Source organism: Dinoponera quadriceps, unplaced genomic scaffold (assembly GCF_001313825.1).
Source record: "Dinoponera quadriceps isolate SergipeBrazil2010 unplaced genomic scaffold, ASM131382v1 scaffold566, whole genome shotgun sequence".
Taxonomy (NCBI): Eukaryota; Metazoa; Arthropoda; class Insecta; order Hymenoptera; family Formicidae; genus Dinoponera; species Dinoponera quadriceps.
The window spans coordinates 831,603-850,109 of NW_014555972.1; the positions used below are offsets into that span (position 1 = coordinate 831,603).

General features: G+C 43.1%; 1 protein-coding gene across 4 annotated transcripts in view; it reads right to left on the reverse strand.

The window, feature by feature from the left end:
- Positions 1-18,507, reverse strand: part of LOC106746233 (transcriptional activator protein Pur-beta) — a 26,823-nt gene that overhangs the window by 5,293 nt on the left and 3,023 nt on the right. For 2 of the 4 annotated variants that reach the window (XM_014622564.1, XM_014622568.1), the window contains exons 2-7: positions 17,898-17,948; positions 6,740-6,858; positions 6,350-6,452; positions 5,929-6,059; positions 5,449-5,676; positions 5,062-5,232 (exon numbers count right to left, since the gene is read on the reverse strand). In XM_014622564.1, coding sequence (XP_014478050.1) covers positions 5,062-5,232; positions 5,449-5,676; positions 5,929-6,059; positions 6,350-6,452; positions 6,740-6,858; positions 17,898-17,948 — 803 coding nt within the window. Of the gene's footprint in view, positions 1-196; positions 963-5,061; positions 5,233-5,448; positions 5,677-5,928; positions 6,060-6,349; positions 6,453-6,739; positions 6,859-17,897; positions 17,949-18,507 lie in introns of those variants that run through there. The other 2 variants (XM_014622566.1, XM_014622565.1) reach the window with 2 other exon arrangements.

Sequence of the window (18,507 nt, forward strand, 5' to 3'; positions counted from 1 at the left end):
TATATATATATATATATATATATATATATATAACGATATATATAAACGATTTATATATATATATAATTCTGCTCGTAGATTCGACGCGCGATCTGCTAGACCACGAACCTAATAAGTAATAGTCTAATCTAAACACCGTCGATCAAAGTTCTGTTGGCGCCAGTCGATCTCTCGTCGAGTCACTCTCTTTTTTAACTCTCTCTCTCTCTCTCTCTCTCTCTCTCTCTCTCTCTCTCTCTCTCTCTCTCTCTCAACCGCATTTCACCATCGACTCTACGCCAGACCTGAGTGGGCCGATTTTAATGGAAGGGCGAAACGCGAGTCTACGGGAGTAGGGAAGAAAGTAAAACTTAAGTAAACGCATGAAGAGAGAATGTATATGCGGAGCGGGGAGAACTGTGGCCGAAGATGGAACGAGAGAAATAAAATGCGGGAAGAAAAAGAAAAAGCCACATTTTGAATTCGCAAAACTCGACCGATCGTTGTCACAACGTGTACGCTAATAAAGAAAAAAAAAGAAATAAGGAGGAAAAGAAAATCAGCCCGCTCGAGGCCGGTTTCGTTATTAGTGATCAGTACACAACTAGTAGCGCTCCAATGATAAATGATACTAATAGTTAATGATAGCAGTAATAAGAAGAATAATCGTAATAGTAAGAATAATGACAATATAATCGTAATAATTAATATTAATAATAATGATAAGAATAATCGCAGCGACAGCAGGACTTTCATACAGTGGCGCGAAGCTGTTAGTTTCTTCTACCTCTGCTCTCCCTCTTTTCTTCGCAAGCCACAATGTCGCGCAGCGGACGAGATCACAGTCGCGACGAGAAGATGTGCGCGCATGGCACGTTCACAGTCGCGAGTGCGTCCCTCCTTTCGACGGTGCAACGTGCGTCGGGCGTCGCTGCACGCATGCGGTTGCTGTGCGCGCCTACACGTCCCCACGTGTGAAAGTCCTGCGTGACAATAATAGCGCGTGACAATGAATAACAGTATGCTAACAGTATAATAACTCCACCGTATAATAAAAAAAAAAAAAAAAAAAAAAAAGGNGGCACCCCCTTTGTTTTGTTATTTTTTTTTCTTTCTTTCTTTCCTCACGTAGACATTATTTTAACACTTAGCAAAAAGGTCCGCCGATCACCAACCGCGCACAACGTTTGTTTTGTGAAGTAACAAAACGAAACATCATCATTAGCTACTCTCTAACAGCCACCCTCTCCGCTATACGTACTTACGAAGAAAAGAAAAAAAAAAAAAAAAAAAAAAAAAAAAAAAATAAAGAAAATACTCAATAGAGACAACTAATCTTGATGATCATACAAACTGCGTAATTCCGTGTGTTGTGTGTGTGTGTGTGGCGATAGTATTATTATTTTTTTGTGTTGGTTTACTTCGATAGTACTTTTCTCTCACTAGACACGATTCAACATATAGAAAGTTTATCGTTATTATTTAATAATTATTATTTTATCATTTATAATTATTATCTTAAAGCTGTCTAAAGACTCGCTGCGTGGCAGGAGCGTCGTGTGTGGTTTTTTTCTTTCATTATATTACTTTGCTTACTCTTATACGTGTGAGACGGTATCTCTTCCAATTTTTTTTTGTTTCTTTATATCTGTCTGTCTCTCTGTCTCTGTCTGTCTCTCTCTCTCTCTCTCTGTCCCTCTCTCTCTCTCTCTCTCTCTCTCTCTCTCTCTCTCTCTCTTTTTCTTCCTTCCTCTTGCTCTGCGTTTTGTTTTTAGTTAGATTTAGGTACGTTTGTAGTCGTCTTCGCCTTTTAATAATGTGTGTTTGTATGTGTTTTTCTTTGCACGCGCTGTCGCGCGAATGCTTAGTAACACAGTGTTTTTTTCTCTCCCTCCCTTTTTCTCACTCTCACTCTCTCTTTCTCTCTTTTTCTCTCCAGTCACCATAGATGTACGTGTGTGTGTGTATTTATATCTTAAATATCTACTACTTATGGATGCTTTGTGATTTGTAATTTGTATAGATCACAATGTCATACCATCTGCCTAGCCAGTGAACGATTTTTCTATGCCTCTCCTCTATGCCATTCCCGTCCCGATGCAACGCTTGGTTTTCTTTTTTTTTTTTTTTGAATAATATACAATGTTTGTGCACAGATCGCGGATTTTATTCCGATCCCCTTGGAACTCAATGAGAAGTTCAACGATGAACGAGTGAACGTGTCAGGTGTAAAAGTAGCGATAAATGCGTTCACCAAGGATCTTGTCGGGGTATTCAGTTGATTACACACACGCGATACATATATAATTTATATATATATATATACATATCCGTTTGGTGCGTTAAAAAGACGATAGAACAAGGACTAAGTATACTTAAATTGAAGGGGATCGGGGTTCTAGTCTCAATGTTCCGTCCACTCGTGCGTACTTTGAATTGGTGATCGTGATTTATATTTCATATTGTATGTAATCATTGAGACTTCTACGTGCTAAGTGAATTCAGACCAGCCGAAATTGTCGTTTCTTCGTTTTAAAAGGAAAAAGTTTCTTTTTTCTTTTCTTATGACAAAGAAGAAATATATATCTTGTCCAAAATAAATGATATAATAAATTCGTCTTGTATATAGGAGATATATATGTATAAATAAAAATTTCAACCCGTTCGTCCCGAAAATGCGAACGTGCCAATAATACGTACATTCAAACCGATTATAAATAAGATCGAATTTCTCGTGAATCCGCGTTTCTCCGATAAAAACGCGTCGCCCACCGTTCGCGATATTCGCACCAGTACGAATATGGTGGCTTTACGTCGGTCTTGCCATTTCGATTGGGAGAAATGTGAAAAGAAGAGAATGGACATTTTTGTCATTGATAGATATTAGCACAGCGTTGCAGAATCGAAGCGTATTGAGGTTTCCCTTCCCTGTGACCGATGTTGAAGCTCGGTCGCGTTATTCCTCCACATATTCTCCAGTCGACCGTCTCGAAATGCGTTATCTCGCTTTCACTCCGCCATACGTTTTGTCTCATCATCTTTCTTCCTGTGTCCGGCGGGCGGGGCCTAAGCTACTGCAAGAGGTCGGCAACAACGGCGCGTCTCAATTCGATCAAGGATCGCGCCGTTGCTAGGACCTGGGCACAGTCGCCTGGGTCCGCGGACATTGGCATTTCGTTACAATTATACAGTTATATAGATTCTATATAAATACCTATTATGTATTCGTATAATACATACCTAATATGCAATTGTGTTAGAACTCGGCCATCGCTCGAACTTACGTAATCTAGTACATTACACGTGCACACCGTCCCCTTGTACCGTTCGCCCTTCGTGATGGAATATGTCTTTCATGGTGGAATATATCTTCATGCGTGTGTCCTATGGGTCTTCGATGTGAAATGTTGTCGAAATTGCCAGCTCCATACTCGGAGAACTCTCATTTATCGATAAAACTGCCTCTAAAAGTGGCTTAGGAACCATCTGATTGGCTGAGAAGCCACATTTAAGGCACTTTTATCGAGAAAAGTGAGTTCAAAATATATGGACCTCGGTGTTTCGCGTTTTGTAATGTAGTGTATGTAGTTTAGTATACCGATGTATCAAGTGTTCAGTTTACCTACTTGTCTGTGTGTGTGTGTGTGTGTGTCATGCGTTCCGTAAAAGCGCGTACCTGGTATACGCGCCCTCTTATGTATGATTGCATGCGCACCTTTCGTACGAATCGATGAAACAGAAGAACAGTAACATAATTAACTTTGTATAATATACATATATCAATATGTATATATATATTTATATATATATATTAATATGGTTTTTCGTACTCTCTCTCGGCTAGCATCTTTTTTTTCTCCCTCTCTCTCACCTATGTTATATATTATCTCGTAATTACTTTAATAGAGACGTCGTTCAGTTTTTTTCTTTTCTTTCACGTCGTACGTAAAATGCGTAATACGTACACGTAGACACGAGATAGATCTTTCTTATTTCTTGTTTTTTTTTCTCCTTCTCTCGCGACAAAACCCACACGCCTTTTCCTTCCTACTTCGTCATGATATAATCGTTAATATAACAACTATTTATATTCATAAATTCTGAACGATCAAATTCAATTGTAACGTGACCCACACTACAGTCCATTTCCTGCTCGAAGGTTCTCATCCGCTCGAATGCGCACGTGAGAAGTAAAATGATAAAGTTACGTGTGTACTATTAGAGCGTGTTTGGGAATTTAGCGGCGATTAAACGAGAAAATCAGAAACAAACGGAACAAACGAAACGTGCGTCTAGAAGAAGCCAGGAAATGAACGGTAGTACTCATAACGTTAATCGATGGCAACTTGTGTTCGCCTAAAAAGACATCGCGCGATAATTATTACTCTCTATCTCGTCGTTGCGTGGTATCCTTTTCTTCTTCTTTTTTTTTCTTCATTTTATCTATTCTGTTAGTTGCACGAGCGGCAGTGACTCGTTTTCCCTTCGCACACACACACACCATCTATCCCTCGATTTATCCCTTCCACCTTCCGTCTTCCTCGTTTACGCGAGACGCGTCGACAATCACGGTTTTTTTTTTCTAACCACGTATACCGTCGCGCACGTCCGTGTCACGTTTGTTTTTTCCCATCGTTTCGTTCCTTTTTTGTTTTATCATTATCAAATCTGTGGTTATACGAATATACTCAACAATCGGCTGATACTCTTTGCGATATAATGGCCGTGTTTCAGGCGAGTTTTGGTGTTCGCGCTTGACGGCGAGTGTGACGATGATGGTGTGTCGTCGATGACGGTGACGATGGTGGTATCGATAACGGCGACGGTGACAGTGATGGTGTCGATGACAATGACGATGATCATGCTGATGATGACCATGTCGATGCCGTAGCCGAGTATTGATGACGATGACGATGGCATAGACTCTGACAAGTTCCTTTACTTCGCTTAATGACTTGAAAACGAGTTACGCGTTTATAATTTCCCAATGTTCGAGTTAAGTTAAAGCCTTTTTCACTTGATTAGGGGAGAGTCTAAATTTGGATTGGGGTTAGGCTGCGTGCTCGTGGATGGCGATGGTACCTGTGCCACCACCGAACCCTTCCCCTCGGACAATACGTTCCCACCGCCGGCGGTGGAGCTGCCGCCAGCGCCGCCTTCCTTCATCTTTTCACAGTAATCTGCGAAGATATCACGGAAACGGGCCCAGGACTTCTCCGGCACGGTGATGGCTGTCCTGAAGTTTGTTTTCACCTGTAAAAATGCATCTCTACTTGCATCGTCTGTCGTTTCATTCATGTCTGCTCGTGAGTGAAAAGCTGTTTGATTATGGATTATAAAAAAATGTTTTATACGTTCTTTTATCTGATTTTTCTTGTATATATACAAATGATCAAAGATCGACATTGATGAGAATAAGCGAAGGAAAATGTAACAGCGAGGAGAAATAAAGGTGAGCAAACGACATACCTCAGAAATTCTCATGTAGATGCCACGATTGTTCTGGCCGATATCAAAATAGAAATTCTTGCTATCCACGCGCATATAACGGCCTTCCGGCAGGTCGCCTTTGAAGCCACCGTCGTCCGTCCCGAATTCCTCGAGAAGGTCCGTTAACGCGTCGCGAAATTCTATCATGCCTTGCGCCGGTATCGCAATCTGCGTTCTGGGGCCTCCCCGTGTTATCGTCTGCGACACCTGAAAAATTCACCGAACGTTACTAAAGGTATTCCCTGCCTCGATTTGTTGTACCGTTTGCATCTACAACGTCGCGAGAGCGGTCACATTGGACTTTTTTTTCCGCATAATCCTCTTTCTTCATCGTCGGCTCTAGAAAAGGCTCTACACTTGTCTTTGTCACCGTTCGAAAAGGCCACCACCTCTCGAGATGAGAGCCGAGATTCTTCTTATGACTTAGCGTAGAAAGTAAATACATTGGCTGGTACATACAGGGTGACTCACCCGCAGGAAACGGCCGCGAGAATTCTCCTTGAGGTCCAAGTAATACCGCCTATTATCCTTCACCATCATCTCTGACTTGAGTTTTCCGTCGTCTGGCACGTTTTCCGGATTTGGTGGACCTGATCACCCGGTATCATACAAATGGTTAATATTAATCGATGCTAATGAATCGGAAGTATTTCTCTCTTCATCAGGACAGAGACAACTTCGATTACTGACGATCGTTAATGGATAAAAGCAAATTTTACGTCAATTTTACATCATGTTATGAAACATATATATATATTGAAGTTTTCTCCAATAGAATCTGAACATTGTGGAATGAATGTTTCGCAATATCAGCCGTATATCAATATAATCAAACCAATACAGTTGCCTCAGTTTTTAATTAATAGTGGTTGTAATATACCTAGGGATGCGTAAAAGTCGCTAAATGTCGATAAATGGTCCCGAAATTCGGATGCTGTACTAAGTGCCAGGTAGATTTGGCTTCTTCTCCCATCCGCTCCAATCTGCAAATAAATATTAATAGTAAAAATATGAATTATTGTATTGCAAATGAGTTCGTGTAATGTGTGTCCGTAAGGAATATTGTGAATCTGTAATCGCGCGATTGTATAATTTTAGCATAATGCACGAATGCATTAACAAGAAATTGATCGGAAAATATTATTTTAATTGGAAGGCTCTATTTCTTATGTTTCATTATTAATTATGATAATGTTCTCTGTGTATACTATGGGATCTGAAGGACCTCGTGGTACCTATTGAGCATAAAATTAGGAAGACAAGAAAATACCTCGGCGACTTTGATAAACCTCCCACGTCTGTTTTGTTTTACGTCAAGGTAGAATCTTTTGCTTTGAATTTGCAACATTTTTGTCGCCAGTTCCTGCTCGCTCTGCTGGCCTTGCTGACCTAAAACACAAACAAATACAGCTCATTAGTACTAATTTCTCATATACAGTAACTCGGAAATGTTACACATCGTCCGGTTATGCAAAATATCCGATTTAAATGGAAACAGACTAATGAAACATCTCGCTTATCTCGCAATTCACGATCGTTTTAATAATAACATACGTTCCAACAATATCAGTTTTTTACGCAATGTGCAATTGAATATGAAAATATATTCCGGCCCGAATGCAACAAATGTTGTACGGTACTTTGTTAACCTGTATTAATGTCGTTAATATAATACGCAGTTAAGTAACAACCATTATATATCCGCTACAAATGTTCAGCTATATATCGATATAGAAATCGATATTGCACGAAAAAGATTAATAGAAGAAAATTCATCGAACTTGACACCAACATGGGTGAGAGTTGGCCAAAAGGTGCCTGTATTATAACCAATTAAAAAATCGGAGGATTACTTTCAAGGATTAAAAATCGAGGAGACATTCCCAGCTACACCCGTTATACACAGGCCTGCGTATTTTCCGATTGGCTTCCTAACGGCGCTAAATTATCCGATTTCACGAAAGTGAGCGTTGTGAGGACGCAGAGACGGGACCGAAAGGGGACACTACGGTGGAGTCGGTAAAGAGGTGACCCAGTGTTTATTGGGTCACCATTCGACGCTCGGCCCTCTCTCTCGTCGGATTTTCTCGGGTCACGTCTCCGGTTAGCGGCTTAGCGAAGCGATCGCCAAATCAGTTCGGGAAAAAGCCGAAGAGGAAGAAGAAAAGGTATGAGAAATAGGAGGGACAAGAAGAAGAGGAACAGGGAAATTCGAGACACGATGACCGATGTAAATGCCTTATCCTGCCTGTCGGGATAGAGACAAGCGCTACGGCGTAACACGCCGCAGCGATGTTGCTAGTCCTCTCTCTCATCGATCAATAACAGCTGCACCAGAGAGGGGTCAACGACCTCTTTGGTGCCCCACTATCACGACCAGATATGCCCCTGCCGCTTTTTCCCTTCTTATCCTGTCTCTCTCTCCTGAATAGACATTCGGGAATAAATTCATCCCCTCTCGCGCGTCAGTATCGTGGTGTGAGCAAGCGAGATGTAAACGAAAGTGTAACGGAGCGATACGAAAAAAACTGGAGGATCCGCTTGCTTCCTCTGCAAGTCCAATTAGTTTTTACCGTCGAACAGCTTGGACTCATTTAGTAACAGTCGGACGCCTGTTTGCGAAATTTTCACACGCCTCCTCCTCCTCCTCGCTTCTTTAATTGCACGGGGACATCGGCGCAAATAGTCACGGGGCAAGTTACGGAAACCTTTCGGGTGACTTTGCGCAGTCAAAACAATGTTATCCCTTCTATTGATTGAGTCTTCAATCACCGACGACGCGATGTTGACCGTTCAGCCAATCAAATTGTGCATCATCGAGAGAAGTCGTGAGAATCGTGTGGAAACGATTTTCTCGCCTTGCGTTAGTCGAAATTAATTTTCATCGTCGTTCTAGGTGTACGATAACAAAAAGAAAACAAGCAAATAAAAGTCGAACGCTGATATCAAGGATACAAATAATTATTTTCTCTGATTCATCAAACAAACATATGAAAAACACATGAAGAAACAGAAGAAATGATAGATATAACGCTTCAGACTTTTTTGGGGGCCATCTATAGTAATAATTTAAAAAATTAAAATAAATAAACGTATCCATCCGTGTAATCCAGCAAAGATGTAAAAAAGAAATAAAGAGCCCATTCAGTATGTATCATAATCGTATCGGTAAATCCAGTCCAGAAGTGTCATCTCTTTTCCACAATCTTGCTTTAAGACATAAGCTGTAATTAAATTGACCAATCATGGTCGTTTATTAGAGAGAATAATCGATTCTCTCTAGTTTAAAAAAATCACTTTTTTTTTTCTGTGGAAAGAAACCGAAAAAATCTGTGGAAAAATGGGAAAAAAGTTCTTTCGCGGAAAGAAATAGAAGAGAACCGCGGGGAAATGGAAAAGGAAAACTGAGCTTCTTCGAGTTTTTAAAACTACGATATCATTGTTTATGCCCGCTTTAACATAACCGTTCAATTCTTACTTGCCTGTCTACATTTTCTTTTCTGTGTTCTCTATTATTGATATTGTACATCATTAGAGTCTGGACTTTGTTTCTGTTTCGTAACAAAAAGAATTTGCCCGCGGTTAATGTACAGCGACAAACTGTCGAGGCGCTAATACGACTTTCGTGAGTTTTGTGTAGACGACGGAGAAAGCGCGAAGCGTGTAGCTTAGTTAACCTCACGGGAGACGATTAATAGTTAATTAGTTAACGTGGATGGTCGAACGTCCCAAGGTCGTTACAAGACGGAAAGTACAGGAGCCGACGTATATCGGGGAGGATAACGACAACGCGGCCGAGGATTCGGAGGAATCGATCGCGAGCGGCAGCGGGAGATCTCCTGCGCGAGAACCGCGCGCTCGATCGACGTGCAAAACGGTGTGTGTACGGCTCTCTCTCTCTCTCTCTTTTACTACGTACTGGACTGTTGCAGGCTGCCTGGAATTGGGACGGGGCTGAGATCGCCCTGGAAAATCCTGCTCTTGAACATCCTGTCGATACTACGGTAGTCTGTGCACCTGTACATATGTGATTCGCGCTCCTGCGCGCGCGAGACCTATGTGTCTCTCCTGACCTACGCGTGCCGTACGACGCGTCGAAGCCTCACACAGTTCGATCAAGTCACATTAATCGGCGAATTAATCCCGTTCGATAGATCTCATTCCTTCTCTCTCTCTCTCTCTTTTTATTCCCTTCCTCCCTTGCGTTGTCGCAGCTCCCCTTCAACGGAGTTTCCGCACGGGATCCCTCATCCCAGGGAGACTCGCAGACGACATTGGTGCCTCGCACTGAATACCCTCCCCTCCGATCTCGGCTTAACGAATCCTTCGTTCACGTACGTAACTTCGTGGAAGAGGTCGCGTTCCTCCGTGCTCGACGATCCGGTCATCGCGAGGAGATTGCCCTCCCCCCGCTTTGTTCGTGCCTCCTCAGTCCACCTTCTCGGGGGGATATTTGCGAGGACCTTCGTCCACGGCTCTTCCTGCGAGCGACGGCGAGTCCGCGATCGATGAATGCATCGCCGCGTCAGCGGAGACACCCTCTCTCTTCGTTCTTTTAATCGTCTATCCTCCGGCGACCACCACGCTGATCGTCCTCCTCGACACCCGCCGGATGAACACGAGCCGCGCCGCGAGTGTGCACTTTCACCATCGCCCTATTTCCCGGAGGCGTCTCTCCGCCCAGTCGATGACTGTTGCATCACCACCATCGTACAACCGCTACGGTGGCACCCCAACGTGCCCCCAGCTTGCCCATACGTTCGTCGACGTTGGGCCACTGTGTCACATCGATCCGGCAACTCACTCGTCTATCTCTCTCTCTTTCAATCCGATCGAATCTTTCCTTCCTTCTTTTTCGGAACTTCACATCAACCTTCCCTCGGTCTCGTCTCCTCGCCTCACTGGATCTCCGGACGCTATCACGCCATTCGCAAGCACACCTTCTTTCCTCCCTTCTTGGATAATCAGTCTACAGAACGCTGTACTATACTTCACCAATACATTTCTCCCATTCCCCTTTCTTCGGCGAACGCGAAGGAAGAAAGTCGCGCCGAAGTGTTCTCGGCTGATGAAATCAGGTGCTCGATGCTAAATAACGTTAGGAGATGTCCGTGTGGCGCAGCATCGAGGTGGAATGCAGCCTTCCTTCCGGGTAACTAGTTTTCGTTAGGGTTCAGTATTGCGTTTCGTCAATATACCGCCACTTTCTTCCTTTCTCCCTCACGCTTCGACTCTCCGCTTTGCCGAGCGCACGCGATGTGGAGCGTATCGAGAGTGCCCGAGTGGTCGAACAACGCCGAGGAGAGTAGTACGCGGTGGTAGTATCGAACGAGGAGATAATTAGCGCGATCGCGTAGCATCTTCGAATCCTTCGTCTCGTTGCCGCTTAATCAACTTCTTCTTCTTCCTTATTTTTCTCCGGCGCTCTCGATCCTCCCTCGTTCTCTCCCTTTTCTCTCTTCTGGACTCCACCCTCGCGCGTCTTGTCGTCCCTTCTAGGTCACCATTTATCACTGGGAAATTCGCCGCTTCTCGTCGTCGCGAGAACGAGCGTCTCACCGGCGTTCGGCATCGTTCACGGGGACGATTCTCGACGGATGTATCACTGCGACGCATACGGCGTTTCCCGATCAATCGCGATCGCCATCGTAGCCGTGTTAGCTCGCGGAGATGTTACTTCTCCGAGAGAACACTCGGGAGGAGGACGTTGCGAATCCAGGTATTCACCGTGCGAGACCCTCTCCTCCTCTTCCTCCTCCTCTCGTTCCTTCTTTCGCGCTGCTCTCCGACACGCCGTCTACGTAGCATCGATTAGCGGCGAGACCCGCGCAATTTTCGAGGATTCTTCGATCCTGACCCTCGATCTCCCTCATGGAGCGGCGATCGGCTTCCCGCGATCACGAAGGGATCCCACCGACAGTCCTCTCTCATCTCCTCGACATTAGCGCGACGTTGAGCGACCGCGTCCAGGACGATCTCCGCGAAATCGCGCTCCTCGTCATCCTCCGCTCCTGGACCATCGGTTCTTCCGATTAACGATTACCTATGGCGCGTGTCCGTCCGTCCGTCCGCAGAGACGCCCACTTCGCTGCTGCACGTCCGACGTTACATCGCATATATTTCACTGCACAGTTACACAGGGCGCGAGCATCGAATGCGCACCACCATTCCGAGGATACGACGCGGCGTCAGCCGGTTACTCGTCTTCGTCGCGCGTCTCTCGCGACCGCCCTTCTGGTCCATGTCTAGTCGTCGCGACACCGGGAAAACAAGGCGTCTTCCTCGTCGTCTCTCGCGAATCTACTCGGCGACGGCTGCGAGCGGAGACGACCGCGGGTGCATTGATCTCTGCGCCTGGAGCGCGACTCGTGGCGCTCCGCACCGACCTGCCTCAACGCGAACCTCAACGTCGACTCCTCGCCGTGCCCTCCCTTCCCCCTTTCTACCCGTAGCCACCCACCCCGCGTCGCTGCCCCACCAACGTGCACCGCCTCCAGCATGGAACGAAACGACAACCGCGTCGTCGAGAAGTAAGATGAAGTGTGGATGATTGTTGAACAAGAAATTGGTTCAAGAATAATCGCAATGATCGAGAAAGCAATTTCTCGTGAATTATATCGCCGTGGAGAAGTGTCAGTAAAACCACGTACGAATGGATAATCGTTGCAACGAGATTTCGGTAATGAGATCTGGGATAATTAGCCGAATGAGACAGCAGTTGGACGTGTACGAATGTCTCTGAGTTGTAATGCTTGAAAAATGAGCTGCTATGTCGGAAAACATGATGATTTTAAGACAAAAACTTTGGAGTTATAGATGTCATTAAATTTGATATTAGCTTTTTTTGGTTTAATGAGAAAAACAATAGCAACAGGATTAAAAATGTTTACTAATATAGAATACACTGATTTGCGTTTATTTTAACCTAGTCATATTTTCAAATATGCTGTTTCATGCAGCCATTACACTTACTAATGTTCCACAAACAATGCATTTCTGCTTATTGACGTTATCAATAGAAAAGGATACAAAGCAAGTTCAACGTCTTTGTGTCTTCTTCCTAATGCATTTTTCAAATTATTCATGTTAATTGACACTACTTCACCAGTGAACGATAAACGCATAATAATTACTTTAACACGGTTGCGTGAAAGATTCACAGAAAGTATATATAATCGCACATTTTTCACTTTTTAAGATTCTTGCGCACGGGATCATAACTAGGACTGTAGGACGCCTCGGGCTATCTGTGAATTAGAATATCGATAAAAAAGTTTTCTATTTATTTTATCATTTTTAACGGAAAAGACCAATTTTCGCCACGTTTCTCCGGAAAATACCGGTTTTTACCACTGAGCTTTATTCGAAAAATCTGGAATTTTGCCAATTCTGTTTATATTCTATTTGCGAATCCGAATAAAATCTCTGTCGGCAATTTTATACTGCAATGACATGATATCGTAAAATTTTCAATCTGATCGAGTGCAATTTTTGACGTTTCATTTTATGCTAAAGAGTTACATGGAAAAAATATATTAAACGTGCAAATAACACCATCCTGTATATCTCAATCTGCACTCGTCAACCGTATTCCCCAAGAAATCCATCTTCTATAATATATCTTTCTTGTAATATAACGTTTACTTAAGAGTTTCAAATTCCAAATACTCAAACAAAAATATCCTTCCCGATATCTATGTATGTACAGTCGGTCACGGGACGGTTGCCACAGTTTTTTTTACATGTTTCGAACACACAAAAAATGTTAAACTATGACAAAAATGTTAAACTACGACAAAGTTAATCTATGATTTTCGAACACGCGCAGTAGATAATCAGGTAGTTGTCAAAATTACATATACACATGTAATTTTAATATATACATATCTAATTTTAACTGACCATCTATTGCGCATGTTCGTGAATCATAGGTTTTTCGCGCTGTCTTCTGATGTAAGAAAAAAATTATTGCGACCGTCCCGTGACCGTACATATACAACTAATACATCCACAATATTTTATGTTTTACCTACGATAAGCTGTATCGTGATTATCGCGGCTTCGAATTGCACGAACGTTACGCTCACCATTTCTGAATCAGACACAGTTCTCGGAACGAATGTGTCAATGAATCATGCGTGATTCAAGTCTAGCGCCTGTCTCGGTAGTGATGCTAAGAAGTTACGCGAATAGTACAATCGTTAAAAGAGCACACGATTGCAAAAATTGTTGATAAAACGCGCATATCAATGAAACGCAATTATGTTGAATGTTTATTGGTTCCATAAGACGGCAATCGTAATATATTCCACAAAGATACGATTTCTTTTCAGCATTCGCCACGGTCTCGATGGCATAATAAACATATTTTAAACTTGACTACCTGGACGTTCGATCGACAGAACCGGAATGTTTGTATCGCAGATACCCTTGGATGACATATTTATTAGTATTCAGGCGGTACGTTGCCCCCAATCGCGTGTTTATGTTGTACAGCGGCCATCAAGATAAGACGGGAAAAGAATACCGGGGAAAGATTCGTCACTCATTTCCAGAATCGAGATTCCATGCCGTTTAAGTCGGCCAATTACAATATTTTTCATGTCGCGGAAAAAGTCCACGGTGATCCCGTCGAAGAATCACGCTCTCGAAGACTCACGCGGCGCGAAGATAACACGCAAATATTCGGGGAAAAACGCTAGAAGAATAATCGCGCGTTCGAAAATTCAAAGGTTACTCAAGGGTTACCTTCCGGACACCAATATTGTATCTTTTCCATAGTGTCGCCCCAGTCTTTCGGCGGGTTCTCGTGGACGTCGCCCTGTGATATTTCCACGATCTCTCCCATTGTCGGCGTGGAACGGAATTTCGACACGCGGAATCGCGAGCGTGTTGCCTCCTCGAGGAGATACTCGTTCACTGAAAACGTATCCCGCACGCCGGTCCGACGTAATAGACTAATTACAAGCGCCACTTTCTATATGCTTCTGGTCTAGGTCTACGGTCTAAGTCGCACCAGCACGAATAATTTCCGTCTCGCGCGAACGTGCAATAATAGCGTCGGCGCTTAAAGGCAACGTTACGAGATCAACGCCCGCTCGAATTCCTCACCCGGGAGTGATTTTCGGCGCGATCTCCAACATGGAGTCGATAAAGCGAGATGCCGCCTATCGACGGCTTTCTCTCGACGTGTGTTCTCTTCCTCCGGATGTAACCGGCGATGATGATGTGCGACGAATCTACACGGGAGGACGAGTCGAAAATGCAGAATGAAATTTTATCGTGCAACCTGCTCTGTAGTTTCCAGGGTGAATCGATATGATCCGCTACTTTATCGCACCACTCTCGCAGGGGTTACGCTTGCATGCTCTTTTAGAATTGCATCATACATCGTCACACACGTTTCGGCACGGTGACTGTACAGAAAGTTAGTGAAAAGTGCAATATCGTGTCAAAAGAAATAAGAAAAGCAACGCACAATTAGTTACACGCTGGGGAATTGTGTCGGGAACGTATTTGAATTTCTACAAATGAAATATCACACGCACTTTTTAAACACGTTTTCACAATTGTTCTCGAAACGAGGGTTATTCGAAGCGAGAGGTATCAGTCAAGTTCATGAGAGAGCGGAAGGACACTATTGATATTTCCGTATCTACAGTTATTTTCCGCGAAGATAGTCTCGTGCTCGTTTCCACCGGCGTCGATTAAACCTCAACTTCGAACTCTCTCCGGGGACAAGAGAGGACAAATTCAGATTAAAGTTTGAATCAACGTTGATAGGGACAGGCGTCGCGAGCGGACAAAATCTCATTGCACACGTTCGACTTGTTTCTTTTTTTCCGTTTGTTCTACGCAGAATCATCACCTTTTCGAGTGCGCCACCAGTTGCGGACAGAGTACATACACACACACAGAGGGAGACGATTTTTCGCGCATTCACAGACGACACTTCAAGAGACACACGCCGGTTTCCACGCGATCTCTGAGAGGAACACGCTTTCGCACGTGTCGACACGTCGACTAGCACCGGTGACTAGCTCGCGTCCGGTTTTCGATTCGAATCGGCGCGCTACGAGGAAAGGTCTCACGAAAGCGTTCGTGGAAAGGAGGCGGCGACGACGGCGATGCACCGGCCGGACGACGAGGAGGAAAAATCTCGCCAACGAGAGCCGGCGTGCAGTGACACATCGCGTTTCGCGCGCGTCTTACGTCGTCGCCGTTTTACGTTCGCGTACATTATACATCGGCGAATACGGCCGCGAAATACCATACGAGTCGCCGACGACGACGTGCCGTCGAACGCGAAATCGTACGCGAATGACGTGCCGGTCATTCATGGAGCCCGCCGTCATGCCAATGGAATGCGCGCGTATCATGGTGGCGGCGGGCGAGAGCGCGACCGCCAATCCGCGACCGTCCAGCGCCGGCTCTCGCATCCGTGAGCGATACGCCGCCACGTGACTACGCGGTTTAAATCACGTGACAGCGCGGCGGCGGCTGCCCCCACCACTGGCGCGCTGTTCGCGCCTACCGACGACATGGCGCGTGACGTCACACGACCAGCTGACTGCGCTCTAGTACCGGCGCCCCACTGCCTCGTGGCTCTTCCGGCCGCTGCACTCCGATTCGGATTCCGCTCTCGCCGGATATCCGTGAAAATTCATCCGAGAAGCAGATGCTACTCCCCTTCCCTTTCGAGAACGAATCGAACGATCGCGTTAATTGGAGTCGTCGCTTTCGCAGATGTGTGACCCGATGAAAACGCTTCTCGGGAAAGCAACGATAGTGCGTAACGAGTGTGTGGGAACGCACGTATAAATACTCGCGGCAACTCTAATTATATTGTTCGGAATATAATTAGAGTTGATGCGAAATGCGGCTGACTCGATCTCGGTGTCTTACGTTTACATAGGCACGGTTGTGCCGGACGTAATAACGTTTGCGAAACGTTCAGCTTGTGTAATTGAATTTATCGCAAAGTGTGCCGTCGATAACACGGATGAATTATCATGATTTGACTCGTCGGTTACCGACATGCTCAACATAATTTGTTCAACGTAGCTGTTTTGCTGTCGCAGACAGGTAAGTTTAGTGTACAGAAAGAATGATCAATATAAAAGTAAACGCTCTTGGTGATTCCAAATTAATTAAGAAGAACGGGAAGGTCTACAAGAGCAAGCGCTGGTTAAACATTTTTTCTTTATAAACTACTACTACTACTACTACATTGAAAATGGCTCAAGACAGGACCGAAACGTTTGTTTAATATCTGCTCTATTAACTACGGTTGCGTATTATTTTTACATATTTTTAATTAGTTTCTTGTTCTTACAGGCCTTATCCGCTTTAATAGAAAGAATGATAGTTTTCAGAAGTAAATCATTGTTTTGTCTCATTGCATTGCGTGCGAAGTACTTTTGTGCAATCGAATGTTTTACTTGAGCTTCTGTGGTCACAAGATTTTAAACGACGACTTTTCTTTAATACAGATAAAAAGTATACGTCATTTACCGCATCTTCCGATATTAGTCATCATATATCTTTGTAACTGAAATTATCTTGTAGTTCCCTTATCTTCGTCGCTAACTACTCGAGAGCCTCGACATTTTAATGAAAAAGTTCTTTCCAATCCCAACCAAAAAGTGCAGTGAAAATAGTTTATATTCCAATAGATTTAGGACGCTCTGCATTGCAGTAAGCTGAAATAATTTACGTAATGATCGAAGATGGCGCTCAGCGTTGCATAGAATAAAGAAAATAGAGATAGAGAGACGCTATCTCTAATATTTTCATTGTGATTTATCAAATTACAAAAATACCGCTAACTTTGCACGCTCAATTCTCGATGGATTCATATGCACGGGGAAAAATTAGTCTTATAAATCAAGAATAGATATTCTCATGTATAAGCAAAAATATTATAATCTTCTTAGAAGACTTTTAGTCTTGATTTGATTGAATTTATATTGATACAAACATTACTTGAACTCAATTCAAGATTAAAAATCTTCTAAGAAAATTATATTTTTGCTTATGTACGAGAATATCTATTTTTGATTTAAGATTTTTTTCCATATAGTTACACTTTGGTGGATTTAAAATAACAATTAACCCTTTGAGTACTGAATTATTTTAAGATTTTTATGCCCATGGGACGGATTTAATTTGTCGCTATATGGATTAATATGTAAAAGTAATACATTTTATGCCTAAGTAAGCAGGTGACGAGTCTCACTCGTCAAATGTACCGAAAGGGTTAATCAGGAGGACAAACGGAGATTAGTACGTGATATTCGTGGCTAGATTGCCGCGTTACTGAAGGAACAAGAATAACTTTAATCTCATAGGAATCTGATAATGTGTCTTCTTCATCCATTAATCCTCTCAATTATTACGCACGATTAATGTAGTTGAGTAATACTCACCAGAATCGAAGTCAGCACCTCCAGCATCCATACCGCCTGGGTTGCCATATTCTGGTAAAATAAATAAAAACGCTATGAATTAATAAATAACAAAAAGAGAAAAGAAATAGGTTCAATTAACTTTTTAATGGTAAGGTTGGGATCGGATGCGACCTCATGGCTCGTTTACAGCATGCATGCGCTGTTTTTCTTATTGAGAAATGTTTCATATTATTATTTATCTCTTTTATCCATTTCGCATATTAATTATATGAAAAATAAAACAGAGCACAGTGTCGGATCTAAACCCACTTTTTTGAATATTTAAAAAATCTACCTTGCCGTTAGAGGATTACAATAAAAAAATACGAGATATCGCGAGGTTCTATTTTCAATGAGACAAATTTCACTGAAAATTGTACAACAAATATAATGTAAATAACATCCTATTCTCGATTAACATTTTTGGTAGGCCATAAAAAATGTCTAACAGAATAACATATTACAAGGCAGCTGTGAAAATAGAAATTCGCTGCTGACGTATATCTTATGCTGTTGTATTTTTACATATTTCTTCATAACATAATTATATATATATATATATATATATATATATATATATATATATATA